The sequence below is a fragment of the Mangifera indica genome, chromosome 2 (assembly GCF_011075055.1).
Source record: "Mangifera indica cultivar Alphonso chromosome 2, CATAS_Mindica_2.1, whole genome shotgun sequence".
In the NCBI taxonomy this organism is placed as follows: domain Eukaryota; kingdom Viridiplantae; phylum Streptophyta; class Magnoliopsida; order Sapindales; family Anacardiaceae; genus Mangifera; species Mangifera indica.
In genome coordinates this window covers 6,328,599-6,350,512 of record NC_058138.1, presented here as the reverse complement: position 1 = coordinate 6,350,512, position 21,914 = coordinate 6,328,599, and the positions used below count along the sequence as shown (strand labels likewise).

Sequence of the window (21,914 nt, the reverse complement as noted above, 5' to 3'; positions counted from 1 at the left end):
AAATTAATTTCCACTCTTAAATCAGGCCTCGCATTTGGAGTTCTAATGGGACCATGAACTATTGAGAAATAGGAAATTTTCTATAAATATTTAAGTTCAATCAAAATTCAGAGCAAGAAGCTTACATTATTTGTTAGAATTGACAACCACTTCGATTTTATATCTTTACGACAATACATTCAAGGTTATCGCTATCTAGTGAGGGTTAGATATTTGGTTTTTGAGAATGGGATAAATATTAAAATTACAATGATGCATACTTATTTATTTGGTTTTATAATTTTTTGAGTTAAAATATTTTAAATTACAATGACAGATACCTAATCATCTTATAAGATCATTTTCACTTATTTATTTGATTCATAGAGAAAATTCATAAAATATTTTAAATTAATGAAAGTTGTTTTCTGCAAAGTTAAAAGCAATTCATTCGTGTTCATTGTAATCTCTCTTCATCATCTTCAGTTATGTTCTCTCTCAATCATTAACAAACCTCTCTGAAACCAGTTCCCTTGTTTTCTTGTTTACCCACAAATCTTCTTTATTTTACCTAATTTCCTTACTTTATTTGCTTTACTAAAATCTTCTTCAGTTTTCGTTTGCTTTACTTCTGTTTTTCAAACTTGAAAAAAGCTAAAAATAAAAAATGGTTGATGGTGCCGGGAGTATCGGGGGTGAGTTGAGTCCTGTTCTTGAAGTTGGTAAGTCGTTGGCTGCTCCGATTTGGCGTCAATTTATGTACTTGTACAACTACAGCACCAATTTCAAAAGGCTGGAAAAGGAAGTTAAGAAGCTAAAGAATACAAGAGACGAAGTTCAGCATAAGGTTATTGCTGCTCAAAGAAATGTGGAAGAGATCAAACAGAATGTTAAAGACTGGCTAACAGATGTGGAGAAGACAATTACTGAAGCAGAGCAGTTGATTCAAGAGAAAGCAAACAACCCTCAATGTTTCAAGAGATTGTGCATCAACTACAAACAAAACAAGAAAGCTTTCAAATTAAAGCGGGAGGGTATTGATCCACTCCTCCAGAAAGAAAAGGAGTTCGATCAAGTTTCCTTTCCTACTATTCCACAAGATATCTGGCTTAGATCTAGTGAAGATTATTTGGCATTCGAATCAAGAACCTCTATGGTGAAGAATGTGTGGGATGCATTAAATGACGAGAATGTGTACATGATTGGTGTTTATGGAATGGCTGGTCTTGGGAAGACTACTCTTGTGCAGGAAGCTGGAAGGAAAGCAGAGAAGGATAATTTGTTTGAGGACATTGTTTTTGTTGAGGTAATGTTTGAGCTTTCTTATGATTATTTTCAGTGATAATTATTTGCATGATTGGTACTATTAGAGTGGAAGTAATAATAAACGATTGAAAGAAAATAAAACAGCTATTAGTTTAAAATTATTCTTCCCTGTTTGTTATTCTTAAATTGGGAATCTTATTCTTGTCTTATAGGTAACACAAAATTTGGATATAGAAAAAGTTCAAACAAAAATTGTAGAGAAGTTGAGCATAAAATTCAGTAACGAGACTGAAAGAGCAAATAAGTTATATGAGAGATTGAGGAGCGGTAAGAAGATCCTTCTAATTTTAGACAATATTTGGGAAGATATTGATCTCAAGACTATCGTTATTCCTTCTAAAATGGATCGTGGAGGATGTAAACTAATGTTCACGACAAGAAACTTAGATATATTGGAGAAGATGGGCTCCACAAATAATTTCCAATTGGGCGTTTTAGAAGAAGAAGAATCTTGGAACCTATTCAGGAAGATGGCTGGTAATCTTGTTATAAAATTTTCACTTGTATGTTTTCTTGGTTTGCCCAATTTTCATAAAATCCAGATTTATTAATTTTTATAACCTTAGAGAATTTTCACAATTTTAATTGTTTAACATATAAATTTTAAGTTTACTGGTATCTCCTACTATTGACTTAGTAATTTGTTTTTTGTTTGTCATTTGACATTAATTATAACGTGGAATTAGTATAATCTTATTTTAAAATTTTCTTATTTTTAAATATGCAGAGTATGCATGTAAATAGACATGCAATTAGTATAATACTAGCTCTATTTGCAGGTGATGTTATCCAAACACATGAATTGAATTCTCTACCGAATGATGTATGCAAAGAATGCGGAGGATTGCCCATCATCATTTCTACCATAGCAAAAGCATTAAAAAACAAGAGTCATCCATCTGATTGGAAAGTAGCATTGCGAGAATTAAGAGCACCATCACCAACAAAGTTCATGGGATTCCTAGAAAAGGAATACATGAAGATGGCCTTTAAGTTATAATTATTTAAGGGATGAAGAACTTAAGAAAACGTTTTTAATTTGCAGTCTAATGGAAAATAATACTTCCATTTCAGACTTATTCAAACATGTTGTGTGTTTGGATATACTTGAAGGAACTAATTTGACAATGGAAGATGCACAAGATAGATTGGATAAATTGGTTCGTGACCTCAAAGATGCTAGTTTGTTACTAGACGTGGTTAGAAGCAAACAATTTGCTATGCATGATGTAGTTCGCACTGTTGCTATAACAATAGCATACATTGATCATCATGTATTTACATCGAAAAATGACATTGAACGAGAATGGAAGGATAGAGATAAACTCAAGAAATGCACAAAAATCTCCTTCCATGATAGTAGCACTATTATTAGTCAACTTCAACCTAAAGATTTGGAATGTCCAGCTCTTGAATATTTCTATATGTCCAACTCTCATTTCAAAATCCCAGAGGACTTCTTCATTGTGATGCCAAAGCTTAGAGTTTTAAATTTAGTTGGATTGCACCAACCGTCATTGCCGTCATCCTTTCATCTTTTGAAAGATCTTCAAACACTATGTTTAGATGATAGCACAATTAAAGATGTTGCTATTATTGGAAAGCTAAAGAAATTAAAAGTCCTTAGCTTGCAACATTCAATTATTAAGGAGTTGCCTATAGAAATAGGTCAACTAACGAAGCTCAAGTTATTAGATTTAAGCAATTGTAGACAATTGCAAGTTATTGTGCCAAATGTGATATCAAAATTATTGCAATTGGAAGAATGTCATATAAAGGGATGCCTTATTCAGTGGAAGGTTGAAGTACTCAAGGAGTTAAAACCCTTGTCTAATCTCACGAGTGTAGAATTGGATGTTAGAGATAACAATGTGCTACCTAAAAACTTATTTGCCAAACAGCCTAAACGGTACAAAATATTTGTAGGAGATTGTTCAGTCCTATATCAAGAATATGGTGAACTTGAGCATTATGGGGAACATGAGCTTTTGAGGATGTTGGAAGTTAAATTTAATTCTATCAGGTCACTAGAAGAATTACATGGATTCAAGAAAGTTGAACTCTTACAGTTAGCTGAATTTTCAGAAGACGAGAACTATGTTGAGGATTCAAAATTTGATTTGCAGTCCAATGAAATCATGCCTCTATTTAATGAAAAGGTTTGATTGACTTTAACTTGTTGTATTTCTCTATTATATATTCTTGTTTTCTTTTATGCTTATTCACATAGAGTTGTGATATTGTTTTTTTAACCTATTTTTGCAGTTCTTTGTTTTTTCCTAGTGATTTAGATTTTTCATTCAATTTCACTACCAAGTCCTTCTGTTGAATGTCCATATAATAACGCAATTTCAAATTGATTTTACTAAATTATTTTTTAAGTTTCTTATCATATAAGTTCATACATATATTGAAACAACAATTAACTTTGGTTGCAAGTTATTTTTACTAATTTTAGGACATTAGTTTTGTACAATATTAGTCTGAGAAAGATTTGGGACAACCGAATTTCAAATTTCTCTCAAAATTTGAAACGATTGAAGTTGGAGAGATGTGGAAAGATGACATATGTGTTTCCATTTTCTATAGCCAAAAGCCTCAGAAAACTTCAATGCCTAGAAATAATAGATTGTGAGGTTTTAAAGAAGATTGTTGAAGAAGAAGAAGGAGCAGAAACTATTGTTAATTCTATCTTTCCACAGGTAACCGAATTGGTGCTCAAAAAACTTCCAAAACTTACAATTTTCTATCCAAGAATACATGCTTTAGAGTTCCCAATGTTAAAAAGGTTGGTGATAGAATATTGTGAAAATTTGACTTCGAGATATTTAGGCTTGCAAGATGATAACAAGAAGGGTGCACTTCCAATATCAGAGTCAAAATTCCTTTGCTTAGAGAATAAGGTACGAATCTCTTGTTTTAAATATGTGATTTTTAATGTCTATTTTCACTTGAATCAAAATGTAGAAAATAAAAAAAGAATGATCAATTGAATTTGGACAATTCTGTTAAGCAAAAAATCAATGTAATTTTGAATCAAATTATCTATAAACGCTATCTATATGAGTCACACATTTTAATTGCATTATGTGACTCATGGCATCTCTTTTATTTTTTTTTTTGGTTGAAGTAATCTAAGTTGTGAAAACCAAAAATATAATTTTATTTTTTTATTAGAAATATATTTAAAAGGTGCATCGTCTCTCTTATTGTTTGAAAGCTTAATGAGTTGGCTGATTTTTCATTTCTATATATTTATGTACGACTAAATTCAGAGGAAACAGGAAAAAATTAAAATTTTCCAAAAAAATAAGTTATTAATGATCCAAAAAAATAAGTTATTAATTAAACTTTTTTTTTAATAAATATGTAGATCAACCACAATTTGGAGGAATTTAGATTGCATGATGGTGTGAGAAACATTAGATGGCAGAGTCAATATAAAGTTCTTACTATCACGTTGGATAGAGCAAATATTCCACTTGGACTCCTTCAAAGATTTCAAAGTGTGAAAAGGCTTAGACTATTTGAGTGTGAATACAAAGAAATTAAGAGTGTATCTAATCTTCCAAATCTTGAAGATCTATGTGTAAAGGATTGTAGGAAATTGATGAGTCTAATGCCATCTTCAGCTTCTTTCCAGAATCTCAAAGTCCTAGACATCTGGGGTGTGAATGGGTTAGTTGCCTTAACAACACCTTCAATGGCTAGAAGCTTGGTGTAGTTAAGAGAATTGAAATTATCATGTTGTGGAATGTTGATTGAAATAGTAGAGAATGAGGGAGATGCAAAAAGTAGCGAAATTGTTTTTGACAATTTGAAGTTGTTGTCACTTAAAGAGTTAGAAAGCCTCACATACTTTTGCTCTTGGAATTACTCTTTCAATTTCAAATCACTAGAAGAATTAATTATAAGAAAATATCCCAATATGAAGACTTTCTCTCAAGGAATATTAAGCACTCCAAAGTTGCACAAAGTCAATTACGAGGAATTTGAAATAGAAGTTAAAGGGAATGATCTTAATAAAACTATACATGAATTGTGCAAAAAGAAAGACGAGGTATGCAATCAATTAATTTGTTTTCTATAATTACTTATTTATGCAAGTTTAGTTAGTTTAGAAAAAGAGACAAAGAATTAATGCAATTTTTAATTACTTTATATTGGAACAATTATCAACTCGCAATGCAGGAAATCCTCGTTGATTTCAAGTACAAGGCATTCCAAGATGACAATTCAAGAGAAATTTGCTACTACCAACATCCAACTTTCTTCTATCAAAATTTGACACAATTGATCCTTTTGAATTGTGGAAATATAAAATATGCATTTCCACCTTCCATTGCAAAAACTCTCCACCAACTCCAACAACTAATGATAGGGGATTGTAAGGTTTTAGAAGAGATTGTTGCAAAAGAAGGAGAAAATGTTGTTCTCAATTTTGTCTTTCCGAATTTAACCTTATTGAAGCTTGAAAATCTACCAGAACTTACAGCTTTCTACCCTGAAATACATACTTCAGAATGGCCAAAGTTGGAAGAGTTGATTGTGAGAAATTGTGCCAAGTATCTTAGCTTCAAAGAAAACAACGGGGAGATTGAATTTAACATTTTAGATCCAAAATCTATTTTCTTGGAAGATAAGGTATGAATCTTTTATTTCATTGTTTCTTGAAAGAACAAAATAAGATTATCTATATATATTTTAACATTTTATTCAAAAGTTTAAATATGGAATTCTTATCTTCTCTAATTTTCTTTGGAACTAAATTTAGAGAATTTAACTCAAATATATATATTTGATTTGAACAATTTCTCTTTAGGATTATATCAATTAAAGTCATTTAATTCCTATTTTTTAAAAATAGATTATCAATTATGATTTCAGAAATCAACAATAAATTTTTATTATAACTTTGAGAAAAATGTGAAACTTGCACGCATACTAAAAAGGATGATAAATTAAAAATTAGTATAACTGGATTAAAGTTTTGTTTAAGAATATTAAATACTAACCGAATTTTATTTTGATGAATTTGTAGATCAACTCCCATTTGGAGGTATTTGAATTACGAAATGCTTTAGTAGAAATTACTTGGCAAAATCAATCTAAAACTCTTCAAATCTGTGGACATAAGTCAGCATATATTCCGCTTGAACCCCTTCAGAGATTTCACAATCTGAAAGAGCTTCAACTAAATATCTGTAATTACAAAGAAATTAAGAGGCTATCTGATCTTCCAAGTCTTGAAGTTCTACATGTATGGAGTTGTGAAATGTTGTTGAGTCCACTGCTATCTACACCTTTCCAAAATCTTAAAGTGCTTAAAGTAGAATGTTGCGATGAGTTCTTTAACTTAATGACACCTTCAATGGCTAGAAACTTGGTGCAATTAAGAGAATTAAGAATATCACACTGTGACCAGCTGTTTGAAATAGTAGAAAATGAGGGATATGCAAGATCAAGTAGTGAACAAGTTGTTTTTAACAATTTGAACAAATTGTCACTTGAATATTTACATGGTCTCTCATTCTTTTGCTCTGGGAATTACTCTTTCAATTTCCCATCTTTGGAAGAGTTAATTATAAGAGAATGCTACAATATGAAGTCTTTTTGTCAAGGAATGTTAAGCACACCAATGTTACACAAAATCAATTATGAGAAAGAGGAGATAGAAAATGAAGGGAATGACTTGAATTCAACTATACAGCAAGTACACAAACAAAAGGTATGCATTCAATTAATTAGCTTAAATAGATTTCTGCAATTTTTTAATAATAATATATTTTGGGTGGTAATTATAATAAATTTGTTTTAAAAATGTTGACCTTGATTCTGCATTAAAAAAATATATATATTAGTTTGTGCATATATTGAGCATTATTATTTAACTAGTGGTCACCACACATTTTTATACCCCTTTACTAGGATAAAACTGACTATCAATTCATTATATTTTTTTTCTCTTTTGTTCCTGTTGAACATATTTAAATTTTTTTTTAATTTTTTTAAGATAAAATTAATTTTAAATTGATTGACACATGATTCTTCTTTAGGTTGGCTCCAATATAAAGACATTGAAATTAGATGGAAGGGATATCATGGTGATTTGGCAAGAAGAGTTTCAAGAGAACTTTTACATAATAGAAACTCTTGAATTGATTATGGATGAATATACATATATTCCAATTCAAGTCCTTAAGAAATTTGTCAGTCTTAAAAACCTCATATTGAAAGTGAGTTCATATGAAGAACTATTCTGGTTTGGAGAAGGTGAAGAGGACATTGGAGTAATCACAAACTTAAAACAATTAGAATTGTGGGGGCTTTTTAATTTAAAGTGCATTTCAAAGCAAGACTCCCAACTAAACTCAATTCTTCAAAATCTTCATTCTTTATATGTAAACTATTGTCACAATTTGACTAGTTTGCTGCTGCCTTCACAATCTTTTGAAAATCTAAGGACTTTGAGGGTACATCATTGTAATGGAATGCAAAACTTAATGACATCCTCAACAGCCCAAAGTCTAGTGTGTCTTGAAAGTTTGTCAATAAAAGAATGTGAAATGATGGTAGCAATATTAGCAAATGAGGGAGATTTAGAGAATGGTGAAATTGTTTTTAAGAAATTGAAGGATTTGACCTTGAGTGGTATAGAAAGTCTCACACACTTTTACTCTGGGAATTACACCTTAAAATTCCCATTCTTGGAAAGATTATCCGTGGGAAGATGCTCCAAGATGAAAACATTTTCTAAAGGAGGCTTAAGCATGTCAAGGTTATTACAAGTGAATTGGAAAAGTTATTCAAGTGACCTAAATTTAGTCACACAACAATTACAAAATGGTACGTATTTATTTATTTAACAATATATTTTTTATTAGAGTTCTCCATTCTCCTTAATTGAATTAACGCTAATCAGTCTTGTATGGTCTTTAGTATTGAATCAAAATCCTCTAAGTGAGAAGCTACAGTAATAGGATGTATGTGATTTTCAAGTAGTAGTCAGGTGTTTATTGATGAAATTCTTCATCTTCTAATATAATTTTCCACAATTTTTGTTTTAACCATTAATGCAATGTTCTCTATGATTACAGATTGTGCAAGGTTATGGGAAAGATTCCCATGGTAGGAAACTGCAAAGCCACATGGTAAGTGTGTAGTATTAAATGAGTTTACATTGTCTTTTTAAACATAATTCATAAGAAAGTCAATTGATTAAATAGATTTTGGCTATATTTTTTAAGATATTGGAAGGTTAAATATAATATTGATTAATGATTCAAGGGACTATAGTGATATTATCTAATCATATAAATTTTGGCAGAGCTAAGCGTCTAATGGTAGGGGTGTTTAAAAATATCTGGTAACCAAATTGAACTGATTTTTGAATAAAAAAACTAAATCAAAAAATAGATTATTTGAAAAACATGTTTTGAAGCCAATTCAAAAATATACAAAAATAGATTTGTCAATTTTTATAAAAGGTTAATCAAACCAAACTAGTTTTAACAAAATTGAATAAGAAATTAATAAAATATTGAATCTTTTTCAAAAAAGAATTGAAAAAAATAAAAATAAGATAATTTTTTAAAATTCGGTTCAAAATCAATAAATTGAAAATTCGATTTGGTTAATTGATATTTTCAGTTCGGTTCACTTTCAGTTTATGATTTTATCCAAACCGACAATTCAATTCGGTTCGAAAATTTGTCAAACTAATTCGGTTAACTAGTTTTGAACAACCCTATCTAAAGGCAATGACTCATGTCAAGTTTGCTTGAGTATCTGGCTTCATAGCTTTATGTTACCATCAATTTCAAACCATCATAACAACCACACGATAGAGTTTGATTTGAGTCAATCTAATTCGAGCTCTAATGTCAACTCAACTCAATCGAGCCCAAAATGAGCAGTCATGGCTTGAGCCATGGTTTTAAGAATTTGTCAAGTTTGACCTTCAACTTGATTTGGAAGGAATTTGTTTTAATACTATTTATATATCTGTATGATGACTTGTTGATATAATGACAACTACCCAACTTACAAAAGTGTTGTTTTATTTGGGTATTCAAACTTCGAACTCTTTTAGTCCTAATTCCTTTTAAAAGCGATTTTCTCATCTGGTTGTTCTTCATTTTGGTCAACGCTGCTTTGTGATTCAGAACGCTAGAAATGGCAATGCATTCTAGGCAGTGATCTTACACATTCAATTACAATGCACACGTGTTCAAATTTTTTTTCCTGGATCTGGGTTTTGTCTTTTTTGGTGCTTTCAGTTGTAGTGGTTGTTAAATCCTTTAACCCTTTATATATCATTAAATTTTAAAGATCTTCATTAACAGTTGTATATGAATTAGCAAAGCAGAGTTTTTGCAACCCAAAAGGATTCCTGTAACGTGGGATATTCATATATAAGCAACATCTCTCATGTTTTGTCGATGTGGAATTCCCCTAGGATGTTACACATGGTATCACTTTATGTGCATATTCAAAGATGTTGATTTTGATAATTTCTCTGTTCTAGTATTCCATCTATTCGTTATCTCTGCACCTTCATCACTGATGTGGGAAATACGCTTTTGTAGCAATATTTTCTTTGACTTGGATATATCTTTCCGCAGGTGTCTGTTAAGAAGAGAACGCTGAAATGTATTGCAGATTACATTGTTGATGTAACTTGTTAACCGGCTGGACTCAGTCACAACTATGGAGCCATATTTATCGTGTAAATTGTTTTGCTAATTCTCAAAGTATATTCACTTCCATGTTTGATTCTGAAGTTTCTAGTCTCAAATCCATGTTTCCTGCCTGTTTCCATGTTCTGTTGTGTTTTCAGCCTTTTCTCTATAATTCCCCGGGGGTCTCTGGTTCTCTGTGGTTCTCCTCTGCATCGGCCTAGCTTCTTCCCGTGAGTTCTTGGGTCCTGTGGAGGCGCCGTTCTGCTGCTGGTCTATTTTGGCTTGGGTTGGCTCTCTGCAGCTGCTTTGGTGCTGAAATCCTCTCCTGTTCTCTTGCCTTTCTCCTTCTGTGGAGTTGCTGATTCCTGCATCCCTCTCCCCTGTTGGTTCTCTCCTGCATTGGGGTTCATTGGGTTTGTTGACCTTTTGCTGCCTTGCTGCTGCCTGTTCTGCTGGCCTCTTCCTCCGTTTGATGGTTGCTGCTTTCTTAATCCTTTCTCTCCCAGCGTCTTTTCTTCTCTCTCCTGGAGCGTTCCAGCAGTGTTTTTGCGCGCCTGGTTCTTGGTTGTGGTTCCAGTTAAGTGGCTTTTTAGTGAAATGGTTGCACATTGGTCCATTTCTGTGTCTGCTCCTGGTTCCTGGGATGCTTCATACTGTTGTATCGTGTGTGTGCCAGTTGACGCTTCATACTGTTGGCTGGGTTCTTCTTGCTGTCTTTGGCGTCCTGCCATGCATGGATTGCAACTGGTTATTTTAATTTCAGTTGGTCGTCCCTAGTACGTTTTCTGTTCTCAAGTGGTTTATTGTTGGTTTGCAATTGAGTGAGAGTTTTAGCCATTGGGTTTGTGATGTCTTGTACTTGGAGTGTTTTTTGGCAATCCTGTGGGATGAGCTTAGGTTGTCTTTGTGTCCCTGTTTTCGGGTTTTTAATATATATATTTACTTGTCAAAACAAAAATATATTTGAGTTGGAAGTGTTTTTGCGCATTCTGATATTGGAGTCCTGTGATCTAGGTTGTAAATTCTTAATTGCAAATAGGGGTGGATTTGGGCCAGGTCGAGCACGAACATTTCTTGGCTCGAGTTTATCTTGAATAAAAAATGATTCGGTTTGAATTCGACTCAAGTTCAGCTCAAATAAAAAATGGTTTAGCTTGGTTCGGTTAGAGTTTGGTTTGATTTTGTAGCTCGAATCAATAGTTCGAATTCATAGCTCGATTCAGCTTGAATTAATTGTTCAAATTGACAGTTCAAATTCATGGCTCGGATTCGTGGTTCATTGACAAAATAAAGTCGTTTTATTTAAATAATATTCAAAGTTTTTTATTCGAGCCATGAATTCAAATTGTCAATGCGAACCACTAAATTCGAGTTGATTTGAGCCATGAATTCTAGTCAAATCAAGCCACGAATTTGAACTATTGATTTAAGCCTTGAATTCATGTTGAAATCGAGCTGAACATCTCTTGATTCGAGTTTGGCTCAAATTGAAAAATGAGGCAAATCTTTTGGCTAGATTTAGGTCTGAATTTGAATTAAACAAGTTTGAAACAAATTAAATTGAACCAAATTAGTTTTCGAGAGCAAGTTGGTCTGGTCGTATCCAGGCCTAATTGCAAACCATGAATGTTTATAGTAAATTGCATGCACTTTGTAATCATAACTCTTACACAAATATCTATCAGTTGAAAAAGTTAGTTTTTTTAACTACATTTGAAATAGACTATACTTCCTATTTTTCTAGCACAAGTACATAGGTTTATTATAATCTGTTTAGACAAGCGGCACCAATTTATGACATGAAGTTACTATATATAAACCACCTTCTCCTTTATTTTAAATTGAGCTAAATATTATTCATTCTTCTAAATCTTATAATGTTCTTCAAGCTCCTTATATACAATGTTTCAATATCTTTTAACAGATTATATGACAAAAGGTTGAAGGGATTTTAATCTTTTTCAAACTAAAGGGAATTAGGTTGAATGTTCAAGAGAAAATTGACCATTTTCACTTAAGTTGGATGTTTAAGTGATAAATGAGTGGGATGTTCGTGTTCTTCTACAAATTTGTGTAACTTTTTGTTAATTGATGTTTAATTTTTAAGTTTATGCTTTGATGATTGAGAATTTTGGTTTTATTGATTAATTTTGTTATAGTGAATTTGAGATTTTCATACTTGGTCTCATGGATATAAACTATGTTTATAATTGAACCATGTCATCATTATTTTTTCCACTACATGTAATGCTCGTGTATATATGTATTGTGACCATAACCAGTTTGTATGGTCTATACACTAATTGGTTACATATTTTCACAATTTTATATTATTCTTTTGATTGGATATGTTTCAAATTTTCTTGTTATTACTACATACATAATAATGCTCTTTGCTCATAATGCCATCAAACATTATTCCGTCACACAAACAAGTTGAACAGTCACATATAATTGACATCCTTTCCTATAATCACCAAATTTTTTTATGAAATCTAAATATTTTTAGAAAGAAAATATCTTAACAATGTAGAGATCAAAACAAGTTATAATGTAGGCATGACAATCTAAAGAGACATCCGATTAGAATAATCACCAATATTAATCGTCATCGTTATCGGAATAATGGGCAATTCTAATAGATAATGTTGGCATATATCAATCGTTGTCAATTAATCATCACAGTTGGAATAATTACCAATTGTAATTGTTGTCATCATTACTAATCAGATGTTGCCTCTATGAATTGAAATTCCAACTTCATGTAATCAATTACACAAAGAAGGAAGAAAGCATGAAGTGATATGAAGATCAAAGAGTTAGAATTAAAGATTTTACTAGAGCTATTGTTGAAATCAGATTTTTTCATTAAGTTTTAGAAATTTGGAACTTATGTTTCATTCACATGTTGGAGATTTCATCCACGAATCCATCTAGTTTGAAAATGAAGTATGGTAATTTGGAGATTTTTATGATGATTTCAAAATTTAAATAAGGTTCTTGACCAATTCTAAGCCATATATATTACAATTCTGGTAAGTAGTAAAATCTTAATTTGGTTTATGTTTTCACTGTGGCCCTTGTGAAATAGAGTGTTGTTTGTAATTGAGAATGCCTCTGCGCATTTGTGATTTTGTTTTTATTGTTGTCATTCAGGTTAGTTTTGGGTTGAAGTAGAGGAAAATGTCCATTGGGCTTTTTTGGACTGCATCTCTGGCCATATAAAATTTGCATAGTGACATTTACATGAGATTATATAAATCAATAAAATTATGAGTACAAATTTTTAATACACAATTTAAGTATATTAATGATATATCTTTATGTAATTTGATGATTTTGAATTAAAGATAAAGAACTACCTAATCATATAGTGAAACATCATCTGTATACCCAAATTATACATAAAAAATGTGTACTCATAACATTGCTATATATAAAATATGATATTTATAATATTATTATCATAATGAATGTTAGATAATATTATGGTTGGATGAGATCCACTTTGGTTCTTGTTTGGCTTGGTATTCGGCTCAAATGATTTGAGCTTAAGTAGGGAAAGCCTCAGTTCAAAATCTAGTCAAGTTAGCATGATTCAATTGAGTTGTCAACAAATTCATTTTCTCTCACGAGTTTTCTTCTTCTTCGATGATTCTTTGTCTTCACGTCTGGTGACCCTTCATCTTCTTCTTTGACGACCTTTCTGATGAAATCACTGTAAATCTAGTAAGTTAAGTTTGATCTCACGTTAGCCCTTATTTGGGCTCAGCTTGGGTTGACTCGAATCCACCTCTAGTTAATATTAATTAATGCAACATTAACAATGGTAACTTCAAAAGTAATTTTTACTTACTTGATGATATGTAAAGTTGGATTTGAATTAAATCGAGCTCGAGCTTATCTCAAAGTTGTTTGAGATTAGCTCGCTTGAGAGGGATCGAATCAAGTTTGGGTTGAGTTCAAGCTCAATTCGAGCAAAAAATAACAAAAATAATATCGTTTTAATGTGTATTGATCAAAACAATGTCATTTTAGTCGATTCATATTGAAAATTTTTAAGCTCACGAACTTGGCAAACTGAATACCCTTAAAGCTCAAACTAAAAAATATTTAACTCTCGAATTCAAGCTTAAATTCGTTTAAGCCGAGCTTGTTTTGACTTGTTTAAACAAATTTGATTCGAATCAAACCTAACAATATAACACAAATCTGACATTTTATTTGGATTTTAAATTTATGAACTCAATAACATTTTCGAATAAGTACCATAAAATATTGGTATTTACAATATGAAACTTGCTATTTTCCAAGCTTGAAAACCTTAAAACTGGCGGCAATTTAACAGAAAGAAAAGTTTCAATGCAAAAGTGAAAGCAGTATCCAAATGGGGGCAAAAATAAGAAACACTTGATTTTTCTATCAAAGTTTGCATACAGGAGACTTAAATATAAGGATTATAGCCAAGGGACAAATGGTTTCACAAGCTCTGAGAACCATACAGCTTTCAAAGAAGTACAGCAAATACAGTGGCACACTGCTAAACTGATGCTGCAGAGGGATGAATTTACAAATCTGTTTATTCTGAGAATACCCGAAAATAAGAACAAAGTGCGAAGGGTTGCACTCTGCAACAGCAATGATAATCGGCTGCCATCGTGCTTGATTATGAATAATCCATTTTTTTATGGTAATTAACATGTTTAAGATCTGAAGTATGTCACCTAATGTAAGCTCTGTCAAGCACATATTCTTCAAAATAATATTGGCTACATACCTGTGAACAAAAATGCAAAAACACACAAGACAAAATAAAAAAAGGGTCCAATTACAAATCCCAAAAGCTAAGGCTAAACTAAACAAGCAAAGGAAATTTATCTACATTGAGAAGTCATTTTGCATATTGCCCTTCAAGTGACACCAGAAACTTTTTAATTCTTTCCCATGTCATTTCCAAGATTTGCTTAGGATTACCAGCAATAGGGTTCACACATTTCCAGAGTTTGTCGTTCTTACCAACTTACAAGTTTATAGCTTCAATTTTCTGTTTCACTACCATTTGTTGATCAACAGCAATTTCCAAGGCCTTTTTAATGTTGGTATTTCGATTTTTTCGTATCCCCATATAAAAAACAATCGATTATATTACCTTCAGTTGGCATTATCTTTTCAAATTTCATAGAGTTCAATATTAGTACCTATAAGGCTTTAGACATAATCAAAAGGTTTTGGACACCCAACGTCCTCCATATGACACTACTAAGTGTGTTAATCAAGTTCATTGGTGAAGGAAACGAGAGCTTCTTATGCTCTATATGTTCATTTTGCAACTTACTCAACAATGCAGACTTGGGATTCATGCTAATAGGATCAAAATTGGTGACCTCACTACCTTCTTAAATAGGTCACAGAAGTACAAGGATGATTAGGGCGCTTGTTGGGCACTAAAGGCTGGCGTGGATAATGATTTCTATAAGACTATAACCATTTTGAGCAAGGTTGAAATGAGCAAATCCAGCTGGGCAAGACCTATAACAGAACTCTTGGGATTATAATTAGTACCAGGGTGGTGATAATTTGCTGGTTTCTTGATCTTCGGAATATCAACTAGTGCACTATTATTGAATTTCTCATTAGGATTTCCCAAGTAGGGAACATGTACTAAGATTAACCCCAACTCGTTCAACAAAACAACCCATAAATGATCATCGAATCCTCAATTTCCATTTCCTTGGTGAGAATTTCAACTGATGAAAACTTGTACTAAGTCACTCTTCAACAAAGTTATTGGTAAAAGTTTCCATCAATGAATAGAACTTGATGAAAACTGCTTTTGTGGCAACTGTCATTGGATGGAGTTCAACGATAATCTTACTGTCGAAGAATGAATTTCAACTGCTAAATAATGGTCAACAATCTCTAGACTGCAGGTTGTAATTCTAGTTTCCTTCGAACCTCAATCTTTTACTGATTATAATCTTTTTGCCCACTTCATGCTACCCAAAAAAAGCATGATTATAATCTTCCATATAGTCTGATCAACAAAGGGATACCAATTCAAATTTATTAGGGCATTGCTTCATATCTGTGAAAGTGATATGCACCTGGGTTTTCTTCTACAGAGAATGTAACATCCCTCCCTAGAAATATTGTTCTCCAGAGGAAAAATGTTACGAATTAATATCTAGAGCGTCTATTTTAAAAAAAAAATTAAAATAAATTTGTCACTAAAAGCATTTCGAAATTATTCTAAAAAATCTGGAAGTGAACAAAAGATGTATATATCCTATATGAAAACTCATCTGAAAATATATGAGATCATGAAGTAATCATGTACATGCCTCTAGATACAACTATTTGAACAGGGCCAAAAGCCAACAATATCATATGCATATAACAAAAACCATAGATAACCAGCCCCAACCTGGATCTATCCTTGCTGACCCGACCCTGTCTCACAGCTACCTTAATCACCTGTACTTGCAATCATGAAAGAAAAGGAAGTGAGAGACAAGAACACTCAGTAAGGGGAAAGAATTAAGTAAACTATCTCATTTCCTACTCTAAATCACTCTCAAGACTCAATCTCATATCATAACCTCCTCAAGGAATCGAGGGGATAATCTAGCTCATCCTTTAATATTTGGGTCACACTATGTCCTATATAGTGTCTATCTAGTACTTTTCGGAAGGTGACTATAGGGATTTGACACTTTTCTAAGTCAAGCTCTCTTTCTTTCTCTCACTACACTATTTTTGAATCTGAATTGTGCTTTACTACGAGCATACTCTACTATAAGTAGACCCTATTATGAGTTATGTCCTATTACGGATGTACCCTACTATGGGCAGTATAGCGTAAAATGCCTCCTTATAGTTCGTAACATGTATGCGTGCGTTATCTCTAACTAATCTTGCTTCCATCTAAAATTATTCATAACCTACCAGACTATACTCTTGGGATGACCCCTGAATCCTAAGCCCTAAATTCCCTTTTCTTACTTTTCTTTCTTTTCTTTTTCTCTCCTTTCTTTCTTTCTTTCCAAAAACTGTATTTACTGTTCATTTGATATGGTAGTTTTTTTTTTCATTTAATTTAATAGTCCAAATGGTCTTTAATTTATACAAGCTATATATCATTGAAAAGAAGATTCAAAGGGCTTTCCAACCACTATAATAGCACTCATGATTCATCATATAAAATAGTCAAAACGTGGAATGAAATGAGTGGCAAAAAATTGTTTTTACTCTTCATTTGATAAGACAGTCTTTTTGTTCATGCAACTTAACAGTCCAAATGGTCTCTAATTCATACAAGCTATATATCATTGAAAAGAAGATTCAAAGAGCTTTCCAACAAGCTATAATAGCACTTATGATTCATCAGATAAAATAATCAAAATGTGGGATGAAATCAATGGCAAAAAACTATTTTTATTATTTATTTGATAAGATAGTCCTTTTGTTCATGCAATTTAACAATCTAAATGGTCTATAATTTATACAAACTATATATCATTGAAAAAAGGATTCAAAGAGATTTCCAACAAGCTATAATAGTACTCATGATTCATCAGATAAGATAGTCAAAATGTGGAACGAAATCTATGGTAAAACTATAAATATTTTTCAACTATCTGCCATGAACAAAATCACACACATAGATACCCCAAATGGCAAAATAACATTTCTCAACTTCAAAATCATCCTTTATAACATAGAGCAAAGGAACCGAAAACATAAAACATGAAACATAACAAGAATGGTTCCACTTACCTTATTTCAAGCCAATCTTTGTCAAGTTGGCTGCCTCCTCTTTGTCTTGCTTCTTTTATCACTAAAACCATCTTAAATCAACACCAAAACACACTAACATATTCATATAACATGCATCCAGTATATATAAACATAGGTAAAGGGAAAAGAAGGATGTCTTTTAATTACCAAGGCTTCTAAAGTGTTTCCTCTTCTTTCTTTCCTTACTTTGTCTTCCAAACCCCTTCAAATCTTCCCTTTTTCTTCAAAAAACATAGGAAAAAGCATGAAGAAGGCTAAGCTTCTGGAAAGGATAGGAGAAGAAGATGAAAGGCCTTTTTGGTTTGTCTTTTAGCCTTTTTGGCTTATTATATATATATATATATATATATATTTTTTTTGTAGTTTTCCTCTTTTTTTTTGTTTTTGTTTTATATATATCCACATACATTTGGACATATATATTTAAGGTTGGAAATATCTCAAAATAAGGTCAAAAGACATAAATACCCCTAAAATGTACCTGAGGGTAATACACAGAACCTTCTCTACTTCACCTTCCACTCAATCATTCTCTAAACACCAGAACCTTCCCAACAGCTTCAGCAACACACAAGGAGAAATCCAGCAGCAACACAACACTTTTCCAGCAATATGTCCACGCAATAGTCAACTCAAACCAACACAATCAATCTCAACAATGTAAATAGTGGAAACATATATTAGAAATATGACTCAGAAAAAATATTGGAAATGTAGTCTTTATTAATTTTCAGTAATGAGAACAAGTTTACATCAAAGTTTCAATACAAGTTTTTGGTGCAAACCTGAATGAGTGGATTTCAATCCTCTTTGTTGATGGTTCCAGTAGTACTCAGTAGCTCCAACAAGTTCCAAGCATAACTCTTTCCAACAGGTTCAACAATCCCAGTTTCTTCCTAGTTATTAGCCCAATTAATAACCCCAATTTTCTCGCAACCAAACAAGGAATTAGGTAAGTCACTGATACAATTTCACTCTCAATGTACCATTCATCATTTATGATTGAACAAGATTGTAATGAAATTGGAAACAGAACAACTATAACATTTCATCCCATAATCAAAATGAGGAAAATAGCTACAACATTGATTCAAGACTGCAACAACAGGATAATCTAGAAAACAAAAACCCCCAAGAGCATTAATAAAGAGCAATAGTAAAAGAAAAGTTAACACAATTGGGTTTCGAGAACTAGCCCTCTCCAATGTTCTTACTAACTACAAATAGTAATAACTGAATAAAAATCCCCCATTCTTTGGCATGCATCCCATAATATATGTGCAACCCTCTAATCGTAAATGGACCCCACCATTAAGGATTCTTGTCTCTGAATTCTGGAAGGAAAATTATAACTAATTTGAGCTACTCTGGTGAACTGACCAAATTGCCCCAATACATTTGGTCATTACTTTTGCTCTCAGTTGGGCTAACATTCACACCCATTAGACTGCCTCATGGATTCTTCCCTTTGGGCTTGCGACGGTAGACTTTTGTGATTAGATTCCCATCAGTTTTTTGAATTCCTGAAATACAAGCTGGTTCACATTACACAAAATACATCAAAGTGCAATATAGTTTTTTTGAGAGACCTGTAACTCTCCTTCAACTTCTTCAATTTCTTTCTCTAAGGTGACTCTTGCCCTTCTTCTCCCCTTTTATTTGCCTCTTGTTCCATCACAACTTCAGTCTCATGTTTGTCAATTGTTGCTTTTGTTTGCAATGGACCAGGGGGTTTAGAAACTGCCACTTGCTCCTCTCATTTATATGCCATGTGTCTTGGGAGATAATTTCTTCTTTTGATTTTTCTTCCAATAGGACACATAAATGTGAGTCCTAACAAAAAGTAAAATAAGTAATGTTAAGTTTCTTCTTTTGAAGGAAATTGAAAATTTTTTTCTTCGATATTTATCCAAAATATAAAAATAATCAGTTATGTTTCTCTTAGCCATTTTGTCCAGGATACTTTCACCAGAAAAACTTTACCAACATTGCAGCAGCCTTCAAGCATAACATTGTATGGAGAAGTTATGTAACCACATTTGTCTTCCTAGAAATTCATAGACTCATCAAATTTTCCTATTGCACAAAGTTTTACTCTAGATCAACAAGCACATCAACAACAGGTGTTCTACCATTTTGAGTCATCTCTTCAAGAAGATAATTTGCATCATCTATAGTATGGGTTTCACACATGCATCTAATTAACTCCCTATAAATCAACCCATTTAGCAAAAGATTTGAAGCTCTCATCAACCTTAACAGTTGAATTCCCTACCCTAGTTTATTTTCCTTACAAAATAGTGGTATTATACTAGTAGAGAAACTTAATTCTAGCTAGCTCAAATCTAGCATTAAAGATCTTGCCTAAAATGATAACCAAATCATCCACTCGATTGAAGAATTGTCTCGAGCGCCTGAACATCAGCTTGTCTATGATGTGACAATATTTGATCCTGTGGACAAGTGTGTTTAATGCCCATTTACCATAACACCCAAAAATCTCCATCATTATTCTTTGTGCCCATGCCCGCCATTTACATTGAAAGTGATTTCATACAAAGAATCATTTAGAGAAAGTGAAGAGGACATTGGAGTATTCACAAACTTAAAACAATTAGAATGGTGGGGGCTTTTTAATTTAAAGTGCATTTCAAAGCAAGACTCCCGATTGAACTCAATTCTTTAAAATCTTCATTCTTTAGATGCAAACTATTGTCACAATTTGACTATTTTGCTATGGCCTTCACCGTCTTTTGAAATCTAATGGCTTTGATAGTAAGTCATTGTAATGGAATGCAAAATGTAATGTCATCCTCAACAACCAAAAATTTACCGTGTCTTGAAAGCTTGCCAATTAAGGAATGTGAAATGATGGTAGAAATATTAGCAAATGAGGTACATATAGAGATTGGTGAAATTGTTTTTAAGAAATTGAAGTACTTGACTTTGCGTGATTTAGAAAGTCTCACACACTTATACTCTGGGAATTATACCTTAAAATTCCCATTATTGGAAAGATTAACTGTGAGTAGATGTTCCAAGATGAAGACATTCTCTAGAAGAGGATTAAGCATGCCAAGGTTAATACAGGTGAATTATAAAAATTGCTTAAGTGACCTAGATTCAGTCATACAACAATTACAAAATGGTACGTATTCATTTAATTAATAATACATATTTTTTATTAAAGTTCTTCATTCACCTTAATTGAATTAACACTAATCAATCTTGTATGGTCTTTAGTATTGAATCAAAATCCTCAAAGTGAGAAGCTAAAATACTAGGATTTATGTGTTTTTCAAGTAGTGAGGTGTTTGTTGACGAAATTCTTCATCTTTTGATTTAATTCTCTACAGTTTTGGTTTTTACTATTAATGTCTTATTCTTTATGATAACAGATTGTGCAAAGTTATGGGAAAGATTCCCAAAATAGTAAACTACAAAGTCATAAGGTAAGTGTGTGGTATTAGATGAGTTTACATTGTCTTTTTAAACATAATTCATAACAAAGTCAATTGATTAAATAGATTTTGGGTATTATATTTTAAGATATTGGAAGATTAAATATAATATTGATTAATGATTTAAGGGACTATAGTAATATTATCCAATCATATAAATTTTGGCAAAGCTAGGTGTCTAATGTAGGGGTGTTTAAAAATATCTGGTAACAAACCCAACCAATTTTGGAACAAAAAATCGAATCGAAAAATAAGTTATTTGAAAAACCGGTTTAGATACTGGTTAAAAAATATAGAAAACCCAATTTGTTAATTTTTTAAAACTGTTTAACTGAATCAAACTGATTTTAAAAAAATCAAATGAGAAATTAATAAAATATTAAACGTATTTTCAAAAACAAATTGGAAAAAAAATAATAAAAATAGGATAATTATTTAAAATTTGGTTCAAAACTGATTAATCGAAAATGTTAATTTTGATAATTTCTCTGTTCCTACTATTCTATCTATTTGTTATCTCTGCACCTTTATCACTGATGTGGCTTTTTGTAGCAATGTTTTCTTTGACTTGGATGTATCATTCCACTGGTTGGTGTGAAGACGCAAACACTGAAAAATATTGCAGATTACATTGTTGATGTAATTGGTAAACCGGCTGGATTCAGTCACA

General features: G+C 32.0%; 3 protein-coding genes across 4 annotated transcripts in view; all 3 read left to right on the top strand.

Annotated features, from left to right (window-relative positions):
* The window catches only part of LOC123199857, a 69,075-nt gene extending 58,115 nt beyond the window's left edge, over positions 1-10,960 (top strand). Inside the window, exons 5-6 of one of the 2 annotated variants that reach the window (XM_044614919.1) lie at positions 9,930-10,033; positions 10,145-10,960. In XM_044614919.1, coding sequence (XP_044470854.1) covers positions 9,930-9,992 — 63 coding nt within the window. In that variant the 3' untranslated portion in view covers positions 9,993-10,033; positions 10,145-10,960. Of the gene's footprint in view, positions 1-9,929 lie in introns of both variants that reach the window. The other variant, XM_044614900.1, reaches the window with a different exon arrangement.
* LOC123199915 (probable disease resistance protein At1g61310) lies at positions 417-2,607 on the top strand. Its single transcript, XM_044614961.1, has 3 exons — positions 417-1,285; positions 1,458-1,782; positions 2,085-2,607. Exons 1-3 carry the CDS (start codon positions 647-649, stop codon positions 2,303-2,305), a joined length of 1,185 nt encoding a protein of 394 aa, XP_044470896.1. The 5' UTR covers positions 417-646; the 3' UTR covers positions 2,306-2,607.
* On the top strand, positions 3,809-5,127 carry LOC123199933. Its single transcript, XM_044614983.1, has 2 exons — positions 3,809-4,208; positions 4,679-5,127. The coding sequence occupies exons 1-2, from the start codon at positions 3,867-3,869 to the stop codon at positions 5,027-5,029; spliced, it is 693 nt and encodes a 230-aa protein (XP_044470918.1). The 5' UTR covers positions 3,809-3,866; the 3' UTR covers positions 5,030-5,127.
* Positions 10,961-21,914: the final 10,954 nt, after the last annotated feature.